The sequence below is a fragment of the Camelus ferus genome, chromosome 16 (assembly GCF_009834535.1).
Source record: "Camelus ferus isolate YT-003-E chromosome 16, BCGSAC_Cfer_1.0, whole genome shotgun sequence".
NCBI classification, from domain to species: Eukaryota; Metazoa; Chordata; class Mammalia; order Artiodactyla; family Camelidae; genus Camelus; species Camelus ferus.
This window is the reverse complement of record NC_045711.1, coordinates 1044642-1062503: the sequence shown is the minus strand read 5'-3', so window position 1 is coordinate 1062503 and position 17862 is coordinate 1044642. Positions and strand designations below refer to the sequence as shown.

General features: G+C 58.2%; 1 protein-coding gene across 2 annotated transcripts in view; it reads right to left on the bottom strand.

Moving 5' to 3' along the window:
• ATP2A3 (ATPase sarcoplasmic/endoplasmic reticulum Ca2+ transporting 3) overlaps nucleotides 1-17603 on the bottom strand; it is a 33963-nt gene extending 16360 nt beyond the window's left edge. The window contains exons 1-11 of one of the 2 annotated variants that reach the window (XM_032497956.1): nucleotides 17304-17603; nucleotides 8077-8094; nucleotides 7735-7817; nucleotides 6134-6238; nucleotides 5808-5946; nucleotides 5444-5524; nucleotides 5269-5354; nucleotides 3326-3790; nucleotides 1663-1751; nucleotides 1400-1502; nucleotides 51-182 (exon numbers count right to left, since the gene is read on the bottom strand). In XM_032497956.1, the coding sequence (XP_032353847.1) occupies nucleotides 51-182; nucleotides 1400-1502; nucleotides 1663-1751; nucleotides 3326-3790; nucleotides 5269-5354; nucleotides 5444-5524; nucleotides 5808-5946; nucleotides 6134-6238; nucleotides 7735-7817; nucleotides 8077-8094; nucleotides 17304-17421 (1419 nt within the window). In that variant the 5' untranslated portion in view covers nucleotides 17422-17603. The remainder of the gene's footprint in view (nucleotides 1-50; nucleotides 183-1399; nucleotides 1503-1662; nucleotides 1752-3325; nucleotides 3791-5268; nucleotides 5355-5443; nucleotides 5525-5807; nucleotides 5947-6133; nucleotides 6239-7734; nucleotides 7818-8076; nucleotides 8095-17303) is intronic. The other variant, XM_032497955.1, reaches the window with a different exon arrangement.
• Nucleotides 17604-17862: the final 259 nt, after the last annotated feature.

The following is a 17862-nucleotide window of genomic DNA, read 5'->3' as shown; positions in this document are numbered from 1 at the left end:
CTGATGCCCCAGCCCCGGGGTCTGTTGCCCAAGCCCCCCACACTGCTCACCGCGTTGCAGGCGCTAGCTCGTTCCACCCGGGACAGGGCCTGCAGGTCGGTGTTAAACACATTCATCTTCTCCACCAGGCAAGTCAGGGCTGTCTCCGTGGCCTCTCCCACCTTCTCATACACACCCTTGGCCTAGCAGGGCCCAAGGTACAGGGAGTGAGAGGCAGGGTGGCTCCCAGCAGGCCCCCAGCCTCACCTTCCACTCGCTCCCTGGAGCTCCCTTTGCCAGAGTCACCTGTAACCTCCTTTGCCCCAGGCCTGTGGGCCCTTCCCAGGCCAGCTGACCTGGGGTCTGGTGGTGTCTGGCAGTGATGCTCACCTTCCCTTACCACAATCCCTTCTCCCCTGACATCAGTGGCCACGCACCCTCCCTGTTCTGTCTCATCTCTGCCCACTTGTCTCAGCTCCTTTCTCCAGATTTCTCTTTCTAAACCTTGCTGTCCAGGCCCTGCTCCTTCCCTCCCGCCTTCTCTCCCTGAGCCCTCACAAGCCTCCTGTCTCTACCAGCCTTCACGAGCTCACAACTGCCAGTGTCCAGCCCAACTGTGACTTCTCTCCTGAGCTCCAAGCCCACATGTCCAGTTGCTGCCAGTTGGACTTTGTTCCCTGGGGACCCTCAGGCTACCTCTCCCTCTCCCTATATTTGCCACTCCAGTGCCGGTCCCAGCCAGGACAGCAAGCAGAAGCTACCCTGACTTCCCCTCTGTCTTTCACCTAACCATCAGCAAGTCTCAGGATTTTGGCTCCTAAATCTCTCTCCAACCCATGTCTTCTCCCCTCTCCCAGAGGCCCCAGCCAGGACTCAGGGAGCACCTCTCTGGCCTGGATGACCACACAGGGCTCCTTGGTTCCGGTCTTGCCCAGTCTGTTTTGTCCTCCACACAGAAGCCTGGGTGAGCTTTTCTAAGACCTGGCCATATCACTTCCCTGCTCCAAACCCTTTGGTGACTGTCTACTGCCCTCAGCGTGGCATCAGACTGACTTGGTCTGGACAAGTACCCCCGCTCAGGCAGGAACAGCATGTTCAATGCCTAAATCACATCAGGCTGCTAAGGCCTGTGGGCCTTTTCTGGGCTGTGCCTTCTGCTTTAGACACCATTCCTAGTCTTGCCCCTCAAACCTCTTTCCCTAGGCACCCCTGGCCCCCATGCCCCTTACATTACAGTCCCCCACAGCCCAAGAGCCCCATAGCAGGGTTCCAAAGCCAGTATGAGGGAGAGGGAGGGGTGGCAGTGCCAGGTGTGCAGGGGGGCAGAGACCTCCAATCCTGAGAGTGTCATACTCGGGGAGAAGGGTCTGTCCTGAGCTCCTGGATACTAGGGAGGTCATGAAAGGGAGCAGGCGCCCACCTCATTGTAGTCCAGCGCTGAGTCGTTGCACAGGGCGCAGATGGTCGCCAGCTCCACCAGCCCGTCAAACTGTCCGCATATCACAGGCTGCTCCCCCTGCCGTCTGTGGAGCCAGAGCGGTCAGTACAGGGGCCTTGGCCCCGCCTCTGGGAGGTGCCTAGTCTCATGGCCCTGCCCCCAGGGAGCACTGCCCACAAACAACTCAGAGCAGTCCTAAGTAGCCCCGCCCACCCAGAAAACCCGCCCCGTCTCCGGGCACTCACACTTCGCCTTCTGGGGCATAAGTGGTACCAGAGATGGTGAACTCGTGCAAACGGCAGGTGCCTGCTTCGGCCGCAGCTACCACGAACATCTGAGGAGCACAGAGACATGCTCAGGCAGGTCCTCCTACCTCCTTCCTGTGCAGCCAGTCTGATTAAAGCCTGACCCCAGGTTGGGGCGTGGCCTTCCCTCCCCCTGTGAAAAAGCACTGCATCCAGGCTGAGGCCAGATGTCTCTGCTCTGCCCAAGTGTGTCCAGTTCAGGCTTGTCCTTTGCTCTGGACCCCTGAGGGGCTTATGGCAGATTCTTCAATGCTCTGGGGCAGCTGCTAGCTTGACAGAGCCCTGAGCTGGGGCAGGAAGCTTGCGTCCTTGCCCATTTCACTATGTGACCCCTGGCTGAGCACCTGAGCCTCAGTTTCTCCACCAGTAACACAGAGAGAAAGTGGGATCAGAGACCAGCTGCCCCTCCTTGCCCTTCAAGGGGATGAGTTCCTGGCCTCTGAGGGAGGAAACCCATACCCCATCCTGAGGCACAGACCCCTGTCCCAGGAGTGAGCTCCTGCATGCTGGGTCACCCAGCCCCCTGCACCTCAGGGACAGGGGGCTCACCCCTCCCAGGGCAGGCCATGTCCTTGTCTGTCAGCCAGCTCTGCCAAGAAGATAATTCTTGCTTCCTAGAGACTGCATCACTGCACATTCCCAAGCTAACGGCCAGCCCAACAGCACACAGTAAGTGCTCAATGTCCCTTCTGTTGTCCTTTCATCCCTGCCCCAGGGGATGGCCCTCCAGCCAGCACAGCTCCTGAGAAGTTGTTTCTTAGCCCCTCATCCAGGTGTAAGGCCTCTACGACTGCCCTATACTATGTTTTTCAAATCTTTGTTAAGGAACATCCTGTTCAAATGAATTCATACTATGGATTTTACCAGGTCAGAGGCTGCAGGGCAGTAAAGTGTGCTGGTGCCCCCCTCCCCTGCGGCAGCCTCTGATGGGCTTCTATGGGGGACTAAGGTCCCATATACAGAGCCTGGGTTTCCCAGGCCAGTGGGCAGATTATGGGAGCCAGGGTGGGAGAGGAGCAATGGAGAATCTGAGAGGGGTGGGAAACCCACAACCTCACCATCACCCCACCCGCTCCTCTACCACAGGGGCCTGCTGGAGTCTCAGCCAGAATCCCTGGAGGATGTGGGCAGCAGCCCAGGATCTGAGATCAAGTGCTACAGAATGAATAATTCCTGCCCACGCCCCTCCCGGGTCACTGGAGCCAGTGTATCTGGTGACAGGCATTGACCACTGAGAGTCATGGTGCAGCAGGACAGAACCCAGGTCCAGATCCAGCTTGGCTCAGATGCCCAGGCTGTACTTGACCCCCTCCTGGTCCTCTGTGGTTAGCTGGCAGGACCTGTACACCCAAAATTCAGATGAGGAAACTGAGGTTCACAGATGGGCAGTGGCGTGTGGGTTCTAATGACTCATGTCCAGCCAGGCTTTGCTGCTCTGTCCCATGAAAACTTGGATCTGTTCCCCACCATGGGGGTGACCAACAGGTCCTCTCCTCCTTCTCTGGCCAAAAAGGAGTCAGGGAGCAGCTCAGAGAGGGAGCCCAGCCTGTCAAGCATCACATGGCAACACCAGTGGGACCCCAAGCTGGCTGCAGCCACTCACCCGGCAGACCGACATCTGATTGGTGGTGAGTGTGCCCGTCTTGTCAGAGCAGATGACCGAGGTGCAACCCAGGGTCTCCACAGAGGGCAGACTCCGCACGATGGCATTCTTGCGGGCCATGCGCCTTGTGCCCAGGGCCAGGCATGTAGTGATGACAGCTGGGAGGCCCTCAGGGATGGCGGCCACTGCCAGGGCCACGGCAATCTTGAAGTAGTAGACAGCGCCACGGAGCCAGGAGCCGCCATGGGCCGGATCGGCAAAGTGACCGATGTTAATGACCCACACGGCCATGCAGATCACAGAGATGGCGCGGGACAGCTGCTGCCCAAACTCATCCAGCTTCCGCTGCAGCGGTGTCCGCTCTGGTTCCACGGCCGCCATCTGGCTGCGGATCTTACCCAGCTCCGTGTGCAGGCCTGTGGCCACTACCACACCCACTGCCTTGCCCGATGCGATGTTAGTACCCTGGCCGAGGGAGGGATAAGAGAAGGGCTGGTTAGCACCCCAACAGCTGGGAGATGGCTCTTATCCCCCTCCTTGGCTTTTTCTCCATGTCACTTAGTGCTCCCAGATGTACACAGCTCTGCAGTCGAGTTATTGCTGCCATGCCATGGTAGTGCCAGCTCTGCGAAGGCGGGACCTGGTTCAGTGCCATATCCCCAGGGCCTAGCCGGGAGCTGGGAACAGAGGAAGCGGGGGCCAGTGCTGACAGCATGATCCACCAGCGTAGCACAGCACCAACCCATCAAAATGCACTTCATAAACAACCAGCACAGCCACACAGGAGTGCAGCTAACTGGGATCTCAGGTATGCAGCTGGTAAGTATTTACTGAAGGTTCCAGCAAACATGAGCTTAAGTGCAAGGCCCCAGTAAGATCCCCAAGTCCTGGTGATCCCCAAGTCCTGGTGTAAGGGCGGCCAGCCTTGAGCCTCCATGTCCTTTCCTGGAAAATGGTTCAACAGAGGCCCAAGACACAGCTGCTCCCAGGAGGCTCATAACTCAGTCCCCTTCAGACAGGTGCACTGTGCGAGGCTGGAGAGGACGTGGGTACTGGCAACTCCTGCCCCCACTTACAGGCCCCTCTGCTAAGGAAATGACCTGCAGTTAGCCAGAGTGCCCTCCTTAGAAAGCTTCTAGTGACGGCTGCCGATGCCTGAGCGTGCGCCTTGGTGCTCCCCCAACCCCATAGCAGCTTGTCCAAGGCTTCTGGGCACCTAGACTGGGCACTCCCCTCTCCATCTCTGTTCACTTCCAGGGAAGCTTTATAACCCTGTGCTCTGGGCCACTGCCCACTGGCCTGACCCATCCTTGTGGCCTCCGTGCTTGGCTTGAGGCTACTGCTGAGCAGCCTGTGAGCATCCCTGGTTAAGTCCCTCTGGGGCCACAGGGGCTGACCCCTCCCACCAGAGCTGAACTGATTACTCTCCCTGAGAAGAGCCAGGCAGGCTTGGCTTCTTGCCTTGGGGATCAGTTTTCCTATTTGAGAAACAGGCTGTTCCTGCCATCTTCCACCATTCTGGCAACGCCTCTCCCTCTAGAGGATTCTCTTGAGTGATTATAGGCAAGGTCTGCCCCTCTCCAGTTTAAGGCAGAATAAGCCTCGCGTAGGAGGAAAAGCTCAAGAATCAGACGTCTGAGTCCACATCCCAGCTCTGCTACTCACTGGCTGTGTGACCTTGGGCAACTTACTTGACCTCTCTTGTGCTGGAAAAATGCAGACAAGAGTACTTATTTAAAAGGCAATGCGAGAATTAAATAAATTAATACAGGTAAAGGGCTTAGAACAGAGCCAGACACACAGCCTTTGCTAATACAGCCATTATTATTACTATAAATTTGCAATATATTCTCAGTAATTGATGAGATTCTTCCTGTAAGGCTTTAAATATTACTATTTTTATCATTGTCCAGGCAAAGGCTCCAGGCATCCCAGGTACTTACGGAAAACAGCATGTTCTTCTTGTCCTGGTTCACAGCTCTAGGGTCTGGAATGGCGTCGGTGTGCTTGGTCACGGACACAGATTCACCTGGTCGTGGAATCAGAAATGAGAAGCCCCATGTGAAACACCCTCACCCCCTGGCCCAGCTGCCCTGGGACCCAGCCTCCGAGCCTCACCCGTCAGGATGGACTGGTCCACTCTCAGCGTGGTGGACTTGATCTCGATGAGGCGGAGGTCGGCAGGCACTTTGTCTCCCACTGTGCAGGGAGAAAGGCTTGGCTGAGTGTGGCCTTGGGTGCCACCTCCCAGGAAAGCCAGGAGGGCTCCCAGGAGGCCAGGCTTGGGCTGGGAGGCAGGGCCCTGAGCTGTGCCCTGGCCTATGGTCCCCTTATCTGTCCAATGGGGTTCTGGCCAAAGAGCTTTGGAGGGATCCAACAGGTCTCCCCCAAAACACACACATTCAGCCAGAAAGATATTCAGAGCCAGAGAGGGTTGGGCTCACCAGCATCCCATAATGAAAGGAGGAAGCCCCCAAAGCACCTGCCACTTCCACGATGTCCCCAGGGACGATGTCCCGGGCGCGGATCCTCTGCACGCCCTTGCGGTCTGAGCGGATGACCTTGCCCATCTCAGGCTCGTACTCCTTCAGGGCCTCGATGGCACTCTCAGCATTGCGTTCCTGCAGAACACGAGGCAGGCTGGCCATCTGCCTCCTGCTGGCCCCAGCAGGCCACCCCCTTGGAGTGACACCCTTGGGGCCTGGGATACATCTGGAAGCAGAAGGACCTGTGGGATTCCAGGACCAGGGGGAGGTCACACCTAGCAGCCAGAGACCCCAAGGCCCAGCCCACCCCCAGGCCTCCCACCTGCCACACGCCCACGATCGCATTGGCCACGAGGATCATCATGATGACCAGCGGTTCCACGAAAGCTGTTGTGGTCTCCTCGCCCTCCTCGAACCAGGCCAGGACCTGCCGGGGTCAGAGCTGGTGAGTCTATGCTACACCGTGGGCCAGGGTCTGCTCGCCATTTCCTTTCTACTGTGGGTCTCCATCTGCCCCCTGGCTTTAGGACAGATACCCGTGGAGAGTCCTAGACTTAGAGAGGGGCTGCTCTGAGAAGGCCTTGGCCTAGGGCACCCAGCCCCACGTAGTGACCGCAACAGCCCACGTCCCACTCTGCCAACTTTCAGGGACATGAGGCATTTGTACAACTGCCAGCTGGAGGTCTCACGGTCCACCAGGCTGTGGTTCTCCAAGTGTGGGGCCAGACCAGCAGCAGCAGCATCACCTGGAAACTTGCCAGAAATGCAAATTCTTGGGGACGGTCTATCCCAGACCTCCTATGTCAGAAACTCTGGGATGGGGCCCAGCAGTTTGTGTTTTAAGAATCCCAGGTGACCCTGCTACATTCACACCCCTGGGCCACTGGCCAGAGGAGCCCAGAGCCCAGGCCTGGAGGCAGGAGACCTATTAAGTCCTATTCCCATCTTTTGGCCCAAGTGGGTTCTTGTCAGCCTCTCCAGGCCTCAGTGTGTCCATCTGTTCTGTGGAGGTGGGGGCCCAGAACCCCTTTAGCTCAGCTGTTTTGAGCACCAGCCTGGACAGACTTTTCTAAAAGTGCCCAGTTTCCACAGAACACTGAGCAGCCAGGAGGGCCAGACACAGCTGGAGGGGAAGAATCAGTCCCACCCAGCGCCCCTGCTGCCTTGCACTCCACGTTGCCAAGATAAGGCCTCCTCCCCAGGCCCTGCTGGGCATGGGGCTGGGAGCAGCGGTCACATCCACTCTCAGGGCGACCATTCCCTGCATGACCCTTGGGTCTCTGCTCCTCGGGCACTGAAGACACCGCTGTCCCCCCTCCCCACCGCTCCACCCTGGCCCCATGGCCCTGCGGGTCCAGAAGGAATCTGGGCAGCAGGAATAGGGGACAGCAACAGCGAGCAACAGCCACAAGGAGGCGGCAAGAGGTTAAGTAAGTCCCAAGGTCTGTCTGAGGAGCTGGAGGCCAGGGAAGGGGCTCCCAACCTGGGCGATTTTGCCCCCCAGGGACATATGGTAACATCTGTAGACCTGATTGTCACAACTAGGGAGTGCTGCTGGCATCTGGTGGGCAGAGTCCAGTGATGCTGCTAAAAACCCTAGAGTGCACAGGATGGCCCCCACAACAAAGAATTACCTGGTCCAGGAAGTCAGCAGTGCTAAGGAACCCTTTGCTGGGCAGGGAAGGGCAGGGTCAGACTTGTGCTTTCTTGAGCTCTCTGACAGCCAGGGTGTGAGAGGGGTTGGAGGGGACAGATGGGAGCCGGGAGTCCAGTGTTGGGGGCAAGGGCGGTGGGCAGGTAGGGGCCCAGGGATGCCCACAGCTGACAGGACTGCCCTGTGGTCCAGAGCCTGGGCCTCAGCACCGCCCCCACCTGCTCTCCCTCCCAGGCTGCCCGATGCCGTAGAATAGGGGCCTTACTTACAAAGGAGACCAGGGCGGCCAGCAGCAGGATGCGCACCAGGAGGTCATCAAACTGCTCCAGCACCAGCTCCCACAGGGACTTCCCTGGGAACAGGAGCACTGCATGAGGCCTAGGCACCTGCCCGACTGACCTGCCCCCATTCAGAGGGTGGGGACCACCTGGCCCACTCCCTCCCTACCATTTGAAGAGGGAGAGCCTGAGAGCCTGAGAGGCACAGGTGGGTGATGCTGGGGGAGCTCAGAAAGAGCCCCACTCTAACGGGGAAGTGAGGACACAGCCTGACAGCAAATGGCCCAGGATGCCACCCAGTGGCCTCTCAGCCTGCCCTGGCCCAAGCCTCACCTTCCTCGGTCGGGAGCTCTGCCGGATCCAGGCAGCCACAGGAGCCATGAGGAGACAAGAGATGGCTGGGTTACACAGCGGGGCCTGGGAGGAGTCTGAGCAGCCCCTCCCCCCATCCCCACCAGGACCACCACGATGGGCAGGACATATCCCCACAGCTCTCTGAGGTCGCAGAACAGATGGAAGCCCAGATGCTTCCACCCACCTGCCCTCCCTTCAACCTGGTTGTTGAAGGTCTGGTGTCGGCCTCACTTACCCCGGAACAAGACCAGATACAGGAAGGTTCTGCCAGACCCTCCAGCCCAGTCCCTCCTCCGATGCACAGAGGGGAAACTGAGGCCTGGAGAAGAGATGGGACCCCTGAGGTCACAAGGGGAGTTGGTAGTTCTGACAGCTCTCCTGCAACGTCCCCCAGCCCCTCCCTCAAATTGAGAACATCGGCTCAGGGCACCTCTGACACACCTGAATCTCGGGACCACAGGGACAAGGTCTGTGGCACCGCCAGCCCGCTGAGCCCCACCCTACCCAGGGGCTCCCCCTGGGCTTGACCCCAGCCGCCAGCATCCCAGGCAGTGAGGAATCCGCCACGGTTCAGTTTCTGGAGGTTGAGTCTCCACTTATCCCCTCCCAGGCCCTCTGCTCCAGGTAAGCTCAGCCAAGACCCACCTGGCACACCCAGGCCCGGCCCCACAGAACGTTTTGAAGAACTATGTTTCCAAACACCACCAGGACCTGCTGCCACTTTGCGGGCTCCACTTTTACCTCCTCCGTTTCTTGAAGCACCTTTGTTTCAGGCAGGGCTGGCTGCCTCAGTACCTAAAGTCCTGGAATCTCCCCAACAGCCTAAAGGGGAGGCAGGTGGGGATTGACCCCATTTCACAGGTGCACAACCTGAGGTCCAGAGCGGAGACACGGCTTGAACAAGGTCACACGGGAAAAAACGTGTTTGTGGGTCTGTGGGAAGGGGCCCTGGAGGGTGGACTCCGATGGGTTCTTCTTCCCTCTGGCCAAGCTTGGGACCTGCTGAGGCCCCTCCCAGAGTGAGACAAACAGAGCCTTGCCTCCTCCTGTCCCTTGCTACTCACAGGACAGTCCCCAGGCCAGCAGCACCGGCATCACCTGGGAGCTTGTTGGCAATGCAGAATCCGAGGCCGCACCCCCGGGAGCCTCCCCCTCTCTCCTACTCCTTCCTGACACGGGTTCTGTCCTCTGTCCACTTGATTTCGGCTCAAGCACCTGCCAGCACCATTTCCCAAGGGCGCCCTTTCCCTGCCCACCTGTTGGGAAGGTCTGGGGTCTGCACCTGGCAGCAGAGCCATGGAGAGTCTCAAGCGGCCCACTGGACTGCAGGAATCCAGGAGGAAAACACAGAACCTAAAAATACACTTTCTAGCATTTTCTCCAAAGCCCTATTTTAGGCAACGGCTGACATTTTCCGTGGAAAATGTAATCTCCAGTGTCCTGAGTTGAGATTAAAATCAAACAGACTTTTTCCTTCTGATCTATTTAGCTGAAGCGAACAGGAAAGGCGGGGGGAGGGCCAGAACTGGTTTCTGGGCCAATCCTCCCATGGAGCAGGGTCCTTTAGAGGTTATCCCGGCCATGCCCCAGCCTCAGGGCCACATCAGCCTGCTTCTGCCAGGCTCTACCCTGGAGATTCCTCGACCCTTCACCTCTGCGGGTATCTTCAGGGCTCCTGACCCAAGGGAGAGTTTCTCTGTGAGTCTCACCTGTATCCCTCCTGTGGTCTCCCTAACCCCTCCCCCAGTCAGGCACGTAGCCCCTGGGCCACCACATTCCTCAGGGCCTTTTTTCTGGACAGGGAAGAGGCTCGGGGTTGAGAAGCATGCTCCAGGACAGACATGCCAGCTCTAGTCCCTTCCACAAGCTGCCTTCTGTCTGCCGGTCTCACCGGTTCTTCTCTTTCTACTCCTCCACCTGGGTCTCCCCTTCTGCGGACCCACAACCCCATCCAGGATCCACTCTCGGAAGACTGATTCTACTGATTCTCCCCACCCTGGGGGCACACAGTAGGACTGTACTTCCCAGCTCCCTGTGTGAGTTGCAAAAAAAAAAAAAAAAGGATGCCTGTCAGCTTGGGCTGGAATGCTGTATTGCTGGTAGGAGACTCCATGGAAGAGTGCTGTCTGATGGAACTTTCTGTGAAGACAGAAGAGTCCCACAGCTGTGTGAGAGTCCGCTACAGTAACCATGTGTAGCCACTGAGCCCTGGGAAGGACTGAAAAGCTACATTTTAACTTATACCTAGCCTTCCTTCATTTAAACTCAAATAGGGCCACACGGGGCTGGTGGCTGCCCTACGGGACAGCGCAGGTCTGGAGCCCTGTGTACTTCTGCTACAGCAACCAGTGATTTGCGTCTGCTTTGTGAACCCGAGTCACAGAGTCAGGAGACACTGAGCCCACAGGTGAACTGCCACTGACATCCGTATATACTATGTGAGCACGCGATGACCTCCATTGTTTCAAGCCACTGAGACCTGGGGGTTGTTACTGCAGCATAACCTAGCTGATCCTGACCGCTGCCCTCTTCTCCCCAGACGTGGCCTTTACCACAAGGCTCCCCTTCCACCTCCATCCGCTGCCCCCGTGGGAGGCTCGGCCACCCATGAGGACACCCCAGATGCCCTGCCCAGCCCTGCACATGGGCCATCCCTGTGCACGTGAGGCACAGGCTTCCAATCCTGCCTGAGCAGCTGGCTCCCTGTACGGCCCTGAGCCTCATCTGGAAGATGGAGCACCCACCCCCACCCTGAGGGGCTGCTGTGAGGAGTATCATGATTATGAATATGAATAAGAGTCACGTTTACTGAGCACTTACTATATCCCGGGGTAAATGGGGAGGGCGCCTGAGCAGGTGCTCCGCAGACAGAATCATCACAGCAGAATGATTAGTGTTGAGTGTGCCAGCCGCCATGCTAACACCTCATGTATATTGTTCTCTTGTGATTCTCAAAGAACCCAAGAAGGAGGATACAACTATTGCTCCCATTTTACAGGGAAGACAACTGAAACGCAGAGGTTGAGCAACTAGTTCATGGCCACACCACTGGGAAGTGGGCTCAGGCAGTCTGGCTCTCGAGCCCCTGCTCTGGACTTCCCACGCCCACTCCTAGGCTGTCCTGCCTTCCCACCCTGATGCTCCCCTGCCTTCCCTGGCCGAGGTCACCTGAAAACAACGTAGTATCCCATGTTCTGCTGGTTGGGCTAGATGCCCTTACCTTACCAAGAGGCCCGCCCTTGTCTGGTGGCCCCAGAGCCACCGGCCCAATCATTTCGGTCCAAAGGCTCTGCTGTCCTCATAAAACAGGTGGTGTTTGGGAATTACGAGGCCCTGCCTGCTCCAAACTCTGCTTCAAACTCCAGTCCTGCCAAGACTCTGGACAACCAAGTTCTCCCCTCACATGAACAAGCCCCAGGGCCATGGAGGGGGTCCAGGGGCTGGGAGACCCCTCCTCCCCTTCCATGCATCCCTGGAAGATGCAGGTTCTCCCTTGCTGTCCCCAGGATGCATGTAGGGAAGGGGGGCCTGAGCCAATTCCCCGTGAAATGGTGTCACTGGGCCCTCAGCAGCCAGATGCCCCATTTGCTAAGTGGGGAGAATGCCCAGGCCCTGACCACCTCTTGGTGCCGCCCACCAGGCTGCACAGGCCAAGACAGTAACAGGAGGTGGTGCTCCCTCCCAGACTGGGACAGCCTGAGGCATGTGACCTTCATTATTCTTGTTGGGACAAGACTGCTCACATGGTGGCCTCTCCCAGCTGACCCCTGCCCTGGGTCACTGTTGCCAGACTGAACCGGCCCATGTCCACAGATGCCTGATGGGGGCCTGGCCTGCAGGGGCCTGGGAGGCAAAAGAGGACATAAGCAGAGAAACTCTGCAGCTTAGTGCAGAGCGCCTGGTCCAGAGGACTCGAGTTCAAATTCTACCCTATTTCTTGGTAGTTCTGTGGCCACAGGCAAGTCGCTTTAACCCCGGCTGTGCCTCCATCTGCAAATTGGGGATAATAGTAACTACCTCACAAGGTTGCTGTGAAGTTGAAATGATGTAATATGTATAAGGCACTCAGAATAATGCACAGCACATGGCGAACACTCAGTAAACATTAGCCATAACAATAATTATTATCGTGGAAGTGCCCATGGCCCCAGCACCTGGCACACAGTAGGTGCTCAATAAAATTCTGTGACTGAATGAATGACCCTGCCTGGCTCATAGACCTTTAGTGGCTCTCCTGGGCCTGCAGGATAAAGACCAACCTTAGCAAAGCCTTCAAGGCCTTCCTGGATCTGCCCCAACCCGCCCTTGCAGAGTCACCCCCGCCCCCCGCCAGCCAAGCAAGAGGTCTCAGGATTGCCACCACCTCGCCTGGTTTTGCCAAAGCTTTCCTTCCTCCAAGATTTTGCTTTTGCTATTCCTTCTGTGCAGGGTACTTCCCCATCTCCTCACTGAAACTTCCAGAAAGGCTTCACAGAAAGCCTCCCACCACCCACCCCAGAGCGCCCCCAGGGCGGGCAGGGGCTGAGTCATTCCTGAGTCCACACAGAGCCTCATAGAATTGTTTATTTAGTTGCCCTGTAGTTCAGACCTGGGCCCTGGGCCCACAGCCTGGAGCCTGGGAGAAGCAGGGAGCATGGTCAGGGCTGCCCCCAGGCTCCGTGCACCACCTGCTCCCCTAATTCCTCCTCCTCTCCTTCCTTCTTGCAACCTTGGAAACTGGTATTTCGGCTTCTAAATGTTGGTTCCAGCTGGGAGAGCCCAGTGCTCACTAAGGTCTTCCTCAAAGGTAAATTTACAGAGCAATTAAGTCATTTGCAAAAAAGACAGGGAGAGACCTTGGCTGGGCAAATCCTGCCCCACCCACCTGGCCTGCCAGGGTCTCCAGGCCCCACCTGGGGTGAACAACCTGGGCCTGCAGCCTACCTGGCTGCCCTGGCCTCAGAGGTGAAGGCTTTGCTGGGCCTCTGTGTGCTGGCTGTGCTGTGGGCAGACCCGGCCCCACCTCGGGGAGCTCCTGCTGCAAGGACTGGGGGTTCCACGGGGGCAGGGCTGGTGCTGTCCCTGGAAGGAGGTGCTAAGTCTGCTCAACAAAGGCGTGAGAACTAGAGTGAATCCTGAAAGACTGGAGCTTCCAAATCCCTGCAGGCAACCCCCCCCCCCCCCCGCCAGATCTGAGAGTCAGCTCACATCTGGGAGGCCCTTGGGGGATCTCAGGGTCCCCTCTCTGCTCTACTGACAACAATGGGGCCAAGGAGGCGGGGGCCTGGGCTGAGGGCAAGAGATAAAGTCACAGCCAAGACACCGCTGGCAGGAAGCTAAATCCGGACTATCCCTCCCATCTGGCAGCCCTGGAGCCCTCATACCCACTGCACAGATGGGCAGGTTAAGGCTGAGAAAGGTGGGCTCCAGCCCCCATCAATGCCCCTCCCCCAGCTCCCCTGAACAGAGACACCCGTGCCCCCGACAGAGACCTCCTAGGACCTCGCCTGACCCCCACATCACTGGGCCCTCGGGGGGGCCTTTAGTGTTCGCCCGCTTGGCAGGACACGTCCAACCCAGTCCTGCCTCCTGCCTTGGCTCATGTCCAGCAGAGGTGACAGGCAGCCCATTCACAGACACAAGGAGATCAAAAGGCTCCTAAATAGATGAAAAAATGCCCAACCTGACTTGCAAAGAGATAAATGCAAAGTAAGTCTAGGTGAGGCCACTTTTCTACCAGCTCGGTGCCTGAAAAGGCACTGTGTGGCTGAGGTGGTGGGGAAGCGGGCAGGTCAACTGGTGCAACTTTAACGAGAACAATTTAGCAACAGCTGTCAAAATTTTCAATACACACGCCCTTTGACCCAGCAATTCTACTTCTAAGAATTAACCTTTGTCAGTATTCAAAGTGTATGAAGTGATGTGGGGACAAGGCTCTGCCTTGTAATGAGTGAGTGACAGCAGAGGCTGCAAACAACCCAGAGCCCATCAAAAGCCAGGGTGGAAAATGCCAGAACAGCCACACGATAAAACTCCATGAAGGCACTCGGAAGGCCAAGGGTACTCCACATGGAACCATCTCCAAGAGTGACTGTCATGTGGAAAGCAGGGGCGAAAGAGCCCTCAAAATCCACTGCCTTTTGTGTAAAAAAGATCATTGTCACTGACCCAGATGTGCATGGAGTATCTTGGGAAGGAGACACTGGGGCCACCAGGAGTGGGTGGTTGGGGACAGGGCTGGGGAGGATTTACGGTATACCTTTTGTACCCTTTGAGTGTTATACTGTACGCATATTTTTATTCAAAAAGTAAGCTGAAAGGATGTAGAAAGCCCCCAAGAAAGCTGAGTCCTGGGCACTTCTGGGACCTGCAGAGAAAGGTGGGTTCACTAAAGGCTGGGAGCCTCCCACTTACTGCCCTGTTGGGGCCTCAAAGGACACAGCGTGGGCTGGGACAAGTTTGGGGGAGGAGTACACACTCATGAACTGAGGCCCCCCTCCCCCAGCTCTGAGGAGGGAGGAGGGAGGAGGAAGGGTCCCCAGCCCCTGCCTCCCTTCTTCCTCTGCTGCCAAAACTTGCGTACTTCAGGCCTTAAGCAAATAACTTCCTTGTGGTTTTCAATGCTAACAACCTTGCAGGTGCGTGGACTCCTGGGGTGGGGGGGTACACTAGTCCCTAGGGTGTGCCCCTCCATCTGCAGGTCCCCATCCTCCTCCAGCTTCTAGCCCAGAGCCTGGCCCAGCTCCTTCTGTTACAAGGAGGGATGGCTTGGTGTACGCAAACACTCACATATAACCCTGTGACATGGGTCCTGTCAAAGCCTCATTTATGAAGAACAAATCGAGGCACAGAGAGGCAAAGTGGTTTATCCAGGATCTCACAGCTACACAGGGGCGGAGCTAGGGCTCAAAACCCTGTCATCCTCACCCCCAAGGCTGCACCTGTAGAGACCGCAAGACACCCTCTTTGGGCCAAGGCTGGGAAGGGGGAGCCTGAGGCAGGAAGGGGCAGCTGGCTCCCTTCTCCTCACCTGACGACTTCCAGAGCCCTGGAATGCTTCCCAGAGGAGGAAGCCCTCTGGGGCCCTGAGGGGGTGGGGGCAAGGCTGGAATAGCACCTGTCTAGCTGATCCCAGCTCCAAGCACAGGCACCAACACCAAGGTCCCAGAGCCTGGGGAACCTGTGACCCCCTTGAACAGACAGGCAAAGTGAGACCCAGAGAGGGGCAGGCACCCAGTACCAGCTCCATCACTGACTGTGTGACCTTGAGTAAGCTGTCTAACCTCCTGGCGCCCCAGTTACCTCCTCTGTAAAATGAGGATGACAACTGTTGTTTTCATGGAGTTATTTTGGGAAAGGAAGGAGACAAGGGGTGAAAAGCGCTAAGACCAGTCCCTGGCACTTAATAAGTCCTCAGTGAACGTCAGCTTTTATTTTTACTACTATCAAAGCACAGAGGAATCAGGAGAGCCCAGCCATGGCCCCCCAACTTTTCTTGCTGCCCTCCCCCCAATGCACATCCACTTCTCTGGACCACACCAACATCCTTATCCATCACCCCACACAGATGCTCAGCAACCAGGGCACCCCCAAAATCCTCTCACTCAGACAGAACAATATGGCGGAAGAACCAGAGGCCCCCTCCTTCCCACGCAGCTTGTCCTCCTCTGCTGGACTGATGAGGACGTGGGGGCCAGAAAGGAGAAGGGTGCTGGCCAGGGTAATACAGGGCCACATGTGTTTGATTCTGGGAATCACGACTCCCAAGCTGAAGGCCACAGTGGCACAGAGGCGGCGGTGGAACCCCAAACCAGCTGCCCTGACCCCTACCTCCAGCCCAGGGTTGGGGGACTGACCCTGCAGCCCTGAGCTCCTGCAGCCAGAACACCCTCCCTGCCAAGTCACTAATGGGGGATATTAAATAATATTTATCTCCCTAGTTCCTCCCACTGCTCAACTAAATATAGCAACTAATTTTTTTGAAAAAGGATTTCTGCTCCAGAAAGATAATATTTATACAAGAGGTGGTTGTCATAAACCAATACAAACCCCAAAGCTTCCTTTCTGACAGCTCTTCGTAATTTTCAAGCTAGCCTTGAGCAATGAGATACTCAGGCCAGAGAACCTTGCCTTTGGCTGGCTGGAAACCCTGAAAGGGTGAAGCCCTGAGTGCTGAAATGACGTGGGTCCAGGCTGCACTCTGGGGATAGAGTCATTTCTCTCCGAATCCCTAACACTCTGCCCAGTGTCCTGGTGGTGGACGGAGCGGGTGGCAAATCCTGCCTGAAAGCGACTTGGGGAGGGGCCTCTACACCTACCCTCTCAGGGCAACATCTGGAAGGACTGGCACTGGCTGTGCCTTTTGGCAGATGGAGAATCCCACACTCCTTTGAACACCAGGAAGGAGGATACCTTTCTCACCCAAACAGCAACAGCATGAAGGCTCCCTGCCTACCCAGAGATGGGCAGGCGTGGCTCCAGGTCACCCAGGAAGGAAAGGCCTCCCCAGGCAACACCCTGAGTGAGGCCTTGAACCTGCCACCAGGGAGGTAGGTCTCCCGCTTCAGCAATTCAAAGCCTCCATCGACTCCCGCCAGCCACATCCGCCTGGGGTTGCAGAAAGAGGAAGACCTGGGGGTGGGGGTGGGGGCACCAAGGCTGCCAGCTGACAAGCAGCACCTTCTGGGCGTTTTACTGAGCCCTGTGGGTGGAGAGTGGGGGTATGGGGGGACCCTCAGGGTCAGCTGGGAGGCTGGGCCTCGGAGTCTCTGGCTGGTGCCTCGCCAGACCTCTGCGTGTGCACCTGTACGGTGCCCGCCGGATGCGGCTGTGCGAGGACGCAGTGCTGACGGCCGACGTAGGTGAGCTAGGGTCTGTATGAGTGGACGGCCACGGGGGTTGGGTCGGAAGCTCGGAAGGACTGCACAGGTCCCTGGGCCCGGAGGGAGGAAAGCGAGGCGGGGGAGCCAGGCGCCCGGTCTCCGAACCCGGAACCCGCACCCCCCACCCCACCCCACCCCACCCCTCGCAAAGGTGCCGCGCAGCCCGGCCGGGAGCCCCAAGAGCATCTGCAGAGGTTTCCGGAGCCCCCGCTTCCTGCCCGCCCGCCCGCAGGGGCCGATGGTTGGGAGGCGAGAGGACTGCTCTGCGACAGCGGTGCAGGGGGTGGGAAACTGAGACCGCGGTGCGCGCGGCCCCCGCTGCCCCGGCTCGGCCCGCGCTCTCACCGTTGGGGCCGTAACGCTCCCGCGCGCCGGTCACCTGCGCCGGGCTCAGGCCGCCCTCGGCCGTCACCGAGAAGCGGCGCAGCACGTCGGCGGCCGGGAGCAGGTGCGCCTCCTCCATGCCGCCCGCCCGGCCGTCTGCGCCGTCGGCACCTTCTGCGCCTCCTCTCCGCGGGCCTATTGCGCGGGGCGCGGGGGGCTCGGGCCCGGGAGGGCGCCGCACGAGGCCATGACCACACTGGGTCCTTCCCCGACGGCAGTGGCGGCGGCAACAGGGGCCCGCGCCAGGATGCTGCGCCCCAGGCTCCCTCCCCGGGGCGGGGCGGCGCGGGGCCCGCCCCCGCACTCACACCCCTTCCGGCCGCCCTCGGAGCCCTCCGCCCCGCCCCCGCAGCGCCCCGGGGTGCGGAGGTTGAGCCATCCGCCTCCTCTTCAGAAGGAGGAACTGAGGCCGCCCACAGGGAGCGCGCCGAACGTTGGGGAGCCGAGGGCGCGTGGTCCGGAGGGGTGTCTGCCCCTGTTCACAGAGCCTGGGGACTCCGCTGCCGAGGGCAGAGAGCCG